Source organism: Malurus melanocephalus, unplaced genomic scaffold, assembly GCF_030028575.1.
Source record: "Malurus melanocephalus ecotype Western Australia unplaced genomic scaffold, MMel_1.1 scaffold_368, whole genome shotgun sequence".
Lineage (NCBI taxonomy): Eukaryota > Metazoa > Chordata > Aves > Passeriformes > Maluridae > Malurus > Malurus melanocephalus.
This window is the reverse complement of record NW_026623600.1, coordinates 73,884-82,701: the sequence shown is the minus strand read 5'-3', so window position 1 is coordinate 82,701 and position 8,818 is coordinate 73,884. Positions and strand designations below refer to the sequence as shown.

At 44.5% G+C, this 8,818-nt stretch overlaps 1 protein-coding gene across 1 annotated transcript in view; it reads left to right on the top strand.

The window, feature by feature from the left end:
• Nucleotides 1-2,731: 2,731 nt before the first annotated feature.
• The window catches only part of LOC130580866 (myosin-7-like), a 39,198-nt gene continuing 33,111 nt past the window's right edge, over nucleotides 2,732-8,818 (top strand). Inside the window, exon 1 of the mRNA XM_057378621.1 lies at nucleotides 2,732-2,764. Coding sequence (XP_057234604.1) covers nucleotides 2,732-2,764 — 33 coding nt within the window. The remainder of the gene's footprint in view (nucleotides 2,765-8,818) is intronic.

The following is an 8,818-nucleotide window of genomic DNA, read 5'->3' as shown; positions in this document are numbered from 1 at the left end:
TCTTATCTCACTTAACYGCTTGGATGGGGAGAAGAAAATGCACACCTTAAGAGTTGGCAGAAAGAGGGCAGCTGTCTGGTAACTGTCTCAAGAAGGATCTATTTTCAGCATGACTGAATCCTTTCTCCTCCATGGGGAATGTGCACCTTGACGACACTGCATTGCTGTGCAGGACAGTCTGTATCCAGAGATGGTTTCCAGCCTGCCTCTTCCCATTTATCTCTGCTGTGGTTTGCTGCTGGTCCCAGTGAAGTTCACCCTGCAGAGATGGAAATAGAATTGACAGAATATTAATGGCTCCCAGGAAACATTGCATTCATTTTTTTCTTTGAGGGGCTTGCACTTCTTTCAACAGGTTCCTTCCTGGACGGATTTCTTCTTGCTGTGCCTGGGTGTAGGAAACACGGCGAAGTTTCCCCTGAAGTAATTTTTTTGGGATCTACAGAGTTAAACTACAGTGAAATCTGGATAATCYATTTCAGATTAGAGACTGCTTCTTTGCAAGAAACCACTATACCAGCTCCTGTAATAGAAATGGTGAGAGAGATGAGTTGTATAAATTAAACTAAATCCAAAGCAGATGCTCAGTAGCTTAGACTGCTTTCCAGGGATGCTTATGACAGCTGACCAAACACTTTTTTCTTTTCTTGTCGTACATTACAACACTGAATGCTAGGTTATTTGCCCAACCTTTTTTTGCACTTGCTCCTGTCTCCTCCTTTAGCTTTCACAAACATAGTGTCTTTTCTTTGTAGACAGTCACTGAGAGTTCATTTACTACCTGTATTCACAATGCATGCTCTTACAGGTGCCGTTGCTTTAGCTCTAAATTCCATCAGAAAAGTCTTTTAAAACAACAACTGAAAGCACAGAAGCAGTTCTTGTTTTCTGTTATTTAGTTAATGCAAAAGGGGAAAAAAAAGAAATGGGTATGAATTTAGAGCTTTCAAGTGAAAGTAGTTGATGTTTTATCATTTTGTCTTCTTTTTGTGACTGTTTGAAAGAGTTTGTCTAATGCTGATMCTTCCAGAGGAGTTCTTAGAATAGCTCTGCTATTCAGTTTGAGTGGCATTATTTAATGCTGAATTCAGTCAGGCCCCAGCACCTTAGCTGGTCTATGACACAGGGTGGTTTTGTGTTGCAGTACAACTGACAGACAGGTGAGCAGACACACTTGGTGTCACCTRTAAATGCTGCTCCTGTGGGAGCTACTATGATTTAATGTAAAKTATATAAGTGATAGCTGAACTCAGTATGCAAATTATTCTTAGCATGGGGCCACAGCTCTATATACAACATTTTGGAGAATTTTGTTGGATTTCAGTACTTTTTCARTCCTCAAATGACTAATACCAAGCACCTTTGGAGGATTTCACTCAAGACAGAAAGCAAAGCCAACATACCCCTAATCACATGTTAATGCTGGGATTTATACTAGGACTGAGGTACTCATAAGAGATATTAAGAATGATACTTCTGATGGACACAGAAATACGAATTATGGATTCACAGTAACAATAGTTTCTGAATTTCAGCCAGCATATATATTCATACTCTGARTTTGTATATGACCACAGAAACTCTCGGCCAAAGTAGGACCTCCTCCAACACTTGATACAGGGTTAGGTGGGACCAAATATCCCTCAGCTCATCTACACCCTGAGAAATCAGATAGCATTGCCAATCTTCTTTAGGTCTGAATCTGCCTGTTCAGACTCATGTGACTCAGTTTTATCAGTTSCCTTCTGTGAATGCTGTCCCATTCCTGGGAACACAAGGCTGCTTTCCCTTCTGAGGAGMTGACTGCAGCCATAGGATGCCTGGGCTCTCAAAGCTCAGGGTCTGCAGTCTCAAACCAGAGAGTTTCTTTGCTGCCGACACTGGGGACAGCTCCTTCCCATTTGAGTGGAATAGCTCTACAGCTGCCATTTCTTTGTGCCAAGGAAGGCTCTGATTCCTTCTGGTGATAGGAAAGCTGCCAGATTCACATCTTCAAGATAATGTTGCTAGTTCTCCTACTGAACAGGGTCACAAGCTTCTACCCCTCTGGCTTYAGGCAGCTTATTTCCAGCTGTTGTGGCATGATATTGAAAACAGTATCAGWCATGGTGGGCCAGAACCACTACATAACTGAATCGTGCTTGGTGGTAGTCTTACCATCCAGATTCTTCTCCAAGGATCAGAGACTAGTTTCATTARCTAGGTGTTTCAATATTTAAGATAGTGAAGGCCAAATCTTTGAAATAAATGACAATTGACTTGATCTCTTAGGCAGCATATATAATCTTGTCTCTGTGGATATTCTGTTGAACCCACATGCATCTCATCCCWTTTGTATGCAAAGCATGGAGTGTTCTGAGGGAATGTAGAGGCACCTGTACACCTGAATTGCTTTGCTTCAATGTCACAAAGAGTCTTTAGCTGGAAACCCACACATGATTTAATCAGCAATACAGATAAACATGGCAGTAAGATTTGAGTCTCTGTGATTGTACAATTGCTGAGGCCCATTTAATATTAAGTGTTTTCTCTGTTAAGGACAGTATGCAGCTGAGTACTGGTGAAGCAAAACCCTGAGGTCAATCTGGGATCTAATAATTTAAAACAAGTGCAAAGCCCTGAACCTGGAGAGGAACAACCCCAGGCACCAATATATGCTGGGCACTGACCAGATGAAAAGCAGCTTTGCAAAAAAAAGAACTTGGAGGTTCTGCGGAACACACAGTTGAACATGAGCCAACAATGTGTCCTTTCTGTGAAAAAGGTGAGTGGTGTCTGCATGAGGAGGAGTTTTGCAGCTGATAGAAGGAGGTGCTCCTTGCCCTTAAGGCAGCACTGAAGCAACACGTGGAGTGGTGTCCAGTGCTGAGCTCACCACTGTAAGAGACAGAGCTACTGGAGACGGTCAAGAAAAGGGCCARCAAGATGAATTAGAGACTGGAGCATCTCTCCTGTAAGGAAGGTTTGAAGAGTTGAGTCTGTTCAGCCTGKAGAAGAGAATGATCGCATGCATCTCATCCATGGACATAAATATCTGAAGGTGCACAGAGGATGGAAGCAAGCCCTTTTCAGTGGAGCCCAGTGACAAGGCAAGAGGCAATGGGAACAGTTTGACACACAGAAGGTTCCCTGTGAAAATCTGGAAAGGCATTTTTTCCTGTAAGGTTGACTGAGCACTGGCACAAACTTTCCAGAGCTGTTGTGAAATATCCATCCTTGGAGATATYCAAAAGCCATCTGAATTAAAGCAYACTTTTYATYGCTATGTCCTGMTTCACAATCCTTTTCTGAGACTTGGACCACTTTCAGAAGAGATTTTATGTTTCTACCACTGAACAATGGGGCCCTACTGACACTGGATTCAATCCCCAAATCACTGGTGAGTGTCAATACCTGGAGACACTTGAACTCACTGACAGCTTCCTGTGCAAACCAGACCTTCCCTGGGCTGCCTGCCCAGAGCTGCCTGGCCATGTGCCTCACTCCTGCCTCTTGCACAACTGAGTCCACATCCTGCACAGCACAGCAGCAAAAACCCACAAGAGCTCTCTGAGTAGAATGGCTTTGTTGTTGGCCACTGGAAAGGCACAAAGTCACACGATCTAAGTCTAGCACTCTCAGCTACAGAATCRTAGACTCAYGGAATCTTTTATGTTGGAAAAGACATCCAAGATCATCAAGTCCAACCTGTGACTGAACCTCACCTTGTCACCCAGACCAGAGCAYTGAGTGCCACRTCCACTCATTGCTTGGACACCTCCAGGAATGGGGACTCCACCACCTCCCTGCACAGCCCCTTAAAATGTTCAAYCACTCCTTCAGTGGAGAAATTCCTCCTGRTGTCCCCCCTGGCCCTGCCCTGGCCCAGCCTGAGGCCGTTCCCTCTCCTCCTGTCCCTGTTCCCTGGAGCAGAGCCCGACCCCCCCSGSYKKYCCCYYCYKKYMRGGASTTGTGCAGAGCYACAAGGTCCCCCCGGAGCCTCCTTTGCTCCAGGCTGAGCCCTTTCCCAGCTCTCTCATATGCTCCTCATCAGACTTGTGTTCCAGCCCCTTCCCCAGCTCAATTCCCTTCCCTGGACTTGCTCCAGCCCCTCAATGTCTGTCTTGTTGTGAGGSGATGGAGCTGGACACAAGATCCTTGGTTAGGCCAAGACTTGTGGCCTCACCACTGTCCAGCACAGAGGGACAGTCACATCCCTGGTCCTATGGACACACTATTTTTAGTACAGCCCAGGAGCAATTGGCCTCTCTGCCCACCTGGGCTCATGTCCAGCCTCTGTCACCAGCACCCCCAGGGCCTTTTCCAGCTTTGAGCCACCCTGCCCCAACCTGGAGCTGCAGGAGGTTGGTGTCAGCCAAGGGCAGGACCTGGCACTTGGCCTGGTTGAACCTCACACCATTGGCCTCAGCCCATGGATTGAGCCTGCCCAGATCCTTCAGCAGAACCTTCCTGCTCTCCAGCAGATCAACATTCCCACTCAACTCAGTGTCATCTGTGAACTTGCTGACGGTGCCCTTGATCCCCTTACCCAGATGATTAGTAAAAAATTACAGAGGACTGGGATCAACACAGAGTCCTGGGGACACGATTAGTGACTGACAGTGAGATTTAACTCCAGGTCCTGCCACTCTCTGACCTGGCCCTCAGCCAGTTTCTAACTCAGCAAAGAGTGCATCCATCAGAGCTGGGGGCTGCAGCTTTCTTTGAGGGATGCTGTGGGAGATGGTGTCAAAGGCTTTGCTGAAGTCCAGGTAGACACATCCACAGCCTTTCCCTCATATACCTATATGGGTCATCTGGTCAATAAAGGAGATCAGGTTGTACCTGCCTTTCCTAAACCTGTGTTGGCTGGGCCTGATCCTCCTTAGTTGCCCTCTAAGTGTTGCATGATAGCACTTAAGTTGATCTATTCCATAACATTCTCTGGCACCGATGTCAGGATGACAAGCCTGTAGCTCCCTGARTTCCCCTTCCAACCCTATTTGTGGATGGGCATCACATTGTCCAACTTCCAGTTGTCTGGGATGTGCTTGATGCAAGGGCCCCATCAATTTACCTGACAATAGTTTAAAAAGGGCTTACAATACTTCACATACTCTCAGGTGGACGCATGGGAGAAATACCAACAAGATATTCTCAAGAAGTCAAACCAACACAAAAGCTTTTACTGGCAAACTTTGGAAAATCCAAGAAACTTTGGCAAAAGGTTTAGTGCAACATTCAATCAACATAAAATACTTCTCACAGCATTAACTTCGCTTATTTAACTTACAAACCTTAAGGTCATTCAGTGTTACTCAAGGATATTCCAAGAAGAGGGAATTAGAAGAAGAAGAAAGAGGAAGACAGAAAAGAAATAGAAAAGCACACAGATAGGTGGGTTCCAGTGCTCAGATGTTCAGATGGAACTTCCATGTGTAAGGTAGGAGCTAGATAATGAGATTGCCTGATGTTTGGCTTTAAATACCATTTGGTCTTCCTGGGCTTTTTCCCCAGGTGGGACTTSTGGTCATTTGGCCACTCAGGGCCTGGGTTAGGGGCTCCAGGGGCCGGTGTGGAGGATTGCCTCTGGTGTGCCCATGACTGGCAGYTCAGCCAGGCTGGGATAATGGCTCTGGGTGGGGTGGGACATGGGGAGGGGCACTGCCTTGCCAGGGCAAGCAAGGCCTTACCTGCCTTTCCCCCATACACGTGTGTCCCAAAATGCCTCAAGACATTGATATTTTCAGTCTCTCACACTTGGTTAGCCAGGATTGATGATAAATGRKGGAGAGGGGCTGGGCAAGTTCTTCAGACCTTTCGCTGAGTGGCCTCAGGTGAATCCTGTCTGGCCCCATAGACTTGTGAGTGTCTAAGCTCAGCAGGTCACTAATTCCTTCCGGATCACAGGGAGTCCATTCTGCTCCCTATCCCTGACTAACAGCATCAGSGGCTRGTTGCCCTGAGGATAACCACTCTTTCTGTTGATGACTGAGGCAAAGAAGGCGTTAAGTACTCAGTCTAAATCTGACAGGATTTAAATCAGCTCACATGACTGGGCTCATTCCTAAAACAAGACCAGTCTTTCTCCAGCACTACCAGCAAATCCCCTTCCCCCTATCCATCATCACTGTACAGGCATGTCTGCCACCCACAGTGCTCCGGTGTACCCGTGGTGTTTTAGACTGTCTAAGTCTGGAAGATATTTGTGATGAAATGGAAGTGTTGGACTGAGGATGTATCARGTAGAGAGCATCTGGGACTGGATGCTGACATGATGTGTTTGTGCATATGTCCAATTATTTGTAAAGGTATGACTGCATGGAGAATTTTTCTATCGTTTGTAGGTAGATGTGCTGGTTTCAGCTGGAAAGCATTTCAAATCAGAGTTATCCTTCCTAGGGTTGCAGGTATTGGTTAAGGATAGGTTAAGCAATAAGGGGATAATAGGGATAGGTTAAGTGAGCAAGCATCTCTTGCTCACTGGCACTATCCTGCAGATCAGAAGTCTCAGTAGGTATAACCCCTCACAAGGGTCACAAAAACAGTTTTTAGAAAATCTCCCACTTAYTTGCAATTTGAAGTGTGTATGAAAAGGCACACATACTCATGCCTCTGTGTGTGTGTGAGAGASAGTGCACACTCTTCCTGATAACCCCAAAGCTGCCTCACATCTGTCAGAGGCATCAGTTTAAAAACCCAGGTAAAACCCAGCCTCTCYCTGCTGCAGTGTTTTGCTGACCACCCTGCTGTGCTTGTCACCCTCCTCACCTCTTATACATCTGCACTTCTGCTTCAGGGTTCAACCAACAAAACTGCCAAAAGYTTTTAATAATGCTAATTTATCTTTTAACATCCTCTTTTATCTATTGTRCTGCTGAGATAGCTGCAGCATTGACATACCAAGCAATCCATCCCAGGTCGTGCTGTGAGTCGGTGGGAAAGGCAGCAATAGAATCCATAAATCCTGAATCCAAGTTCTTTAAGTGCTTTGACTAGTCCAGATTCTCTCCTTAACACCCTTGTCACATTATTTATAGGAGATGTATTCATATAGCCACTAAGACATCAAAATTTTCTAATTATATCTAGTCATGTCAAATGACAATTATGCCCTTAGTTCAGTTTGCCAGACAATGCTTCACCAAAGAGTGTTTGCCAAAATATTTTTGACCGAAGAAAGAGTAGGCATCTGTAGCATCTGCAGATGAGATGGTATAAAACGTCCCTGCAACACGTCTGCCCTGGCTCCACAGAAAGCTTCAAGGTAAGAGTATGGGGTCTGCAGACTGGCAGGAAGGGGATGGCAGCCTAAYGTGCCACAACATTCCTGCTGCCTCTGGTGCTCATGTCCAGGAGGGGACTCCATTATAAATCTGTTTCCAAGGCACCTGCATGTTTTCGCTCTTGGTTTCTGTGCAGCAGCAATTCTGGAACTGCAATTTCTGTTTTACAGTACTGATCAGCTGCCAGCCCACAAGCCACACATCTGGTGTCACGAGAGGTAAGAACCTGATTTACTAATTCTTAGGGGACAGGGACAGATCCTTTTGGGTGGGGTGTCAGGAAGGCTCACTAGTTCACCTATGTGCAAAACTGGTGGGATTGCAGTAGAAAGTGATGGAGGTGCTGCATTTGAAGCCTTTGCCCACAGATGACAGGGCAGAAAATCCCCATGGGGCATTCTTCACTTCTGCTTAACTGACCTTATGTAAATCAAGGTGTGCTGTCTTCCCATCTTTGCTATGGCTGGAGGAGAACATGACCATATGAGCATAGCAGGAAAAAAGGCAAAATCCAATATTCTACCTAAGAATATATTAATTATTAATTTATATGAACATACAGACCTTCTAACCATCTTTGTAAAGTGCCAGAATTCTCAACTTTCTTAGATACACATTTTCTTACTCGAGACAAAAAAAAATGTATTACCCAATGAATAAAGAGGGAATAAATTTTACTGATGTAGCTAGAAAATTTTCAAGTGCAGTTGGCTAAATTTAGTGCTYACCTGTTTAGTAAACCATTTGAAGAAATATTTTTTTTATCTTCAACTTCTGAGAATTCATGTGTTCCTAGATTTTTTCAGTAAGTATTTATTTGGGACCTTATACAGCCTTGGAAATTCCAATTTCAGTGCTTGACTTTTATTTCATCTAAATCAGAACTTTGGGGTTGGAGTTATCTAGACATTGTAGTGAACAGTGACAAATGCAATAGAGCAAATTAAATTGTGGCAGAATATTAAAAGGTCACAAAGCCTGCACTTCTTTTTTTTCAGCTGACAACTTCATTAGCAAAGTTCATTAATTACCCACTACCTTTCACTGCCATTTAATAAGCAAATGTCCCACAGATTKTTTTCCAAGACTGTGGGTCACCTACACTACAGTTTTTCAGTAGTTTTATTTCATTGTTCATGGTTTTAACAAATCCTTTTATTTCCATTCCTAACAGTGTGAACTTGTTCAACAAATTCACTCTTGTCTTACAGGCACCAAAATCCAAAAGCACCAAATCCACAGTTCTGARAAGGACATTAATGAATGTTTGAAGACCTAAACTACATCCATGATAGCCTCTTATTTTCTCAGTTGACATTAAATTAAGTTTCTGGTTATCTCATGTTAAAATACCCAGGGTATGGAGAGACACCAAGGCACAGGATATAAAATAATCAGTACCATATTGTTTCTCCTCAGAGTTGTCTGCTGACATATAGTCAGTAAAGTGCAGACATGGCCTCTGGAGATGCTGAGATGGCTGTTTTTGGGGAGGCGGCTCCTTACCTCCGAAAATCGGAAAAGGAGAGAATTGCAGCCCAGAACAAACCTTT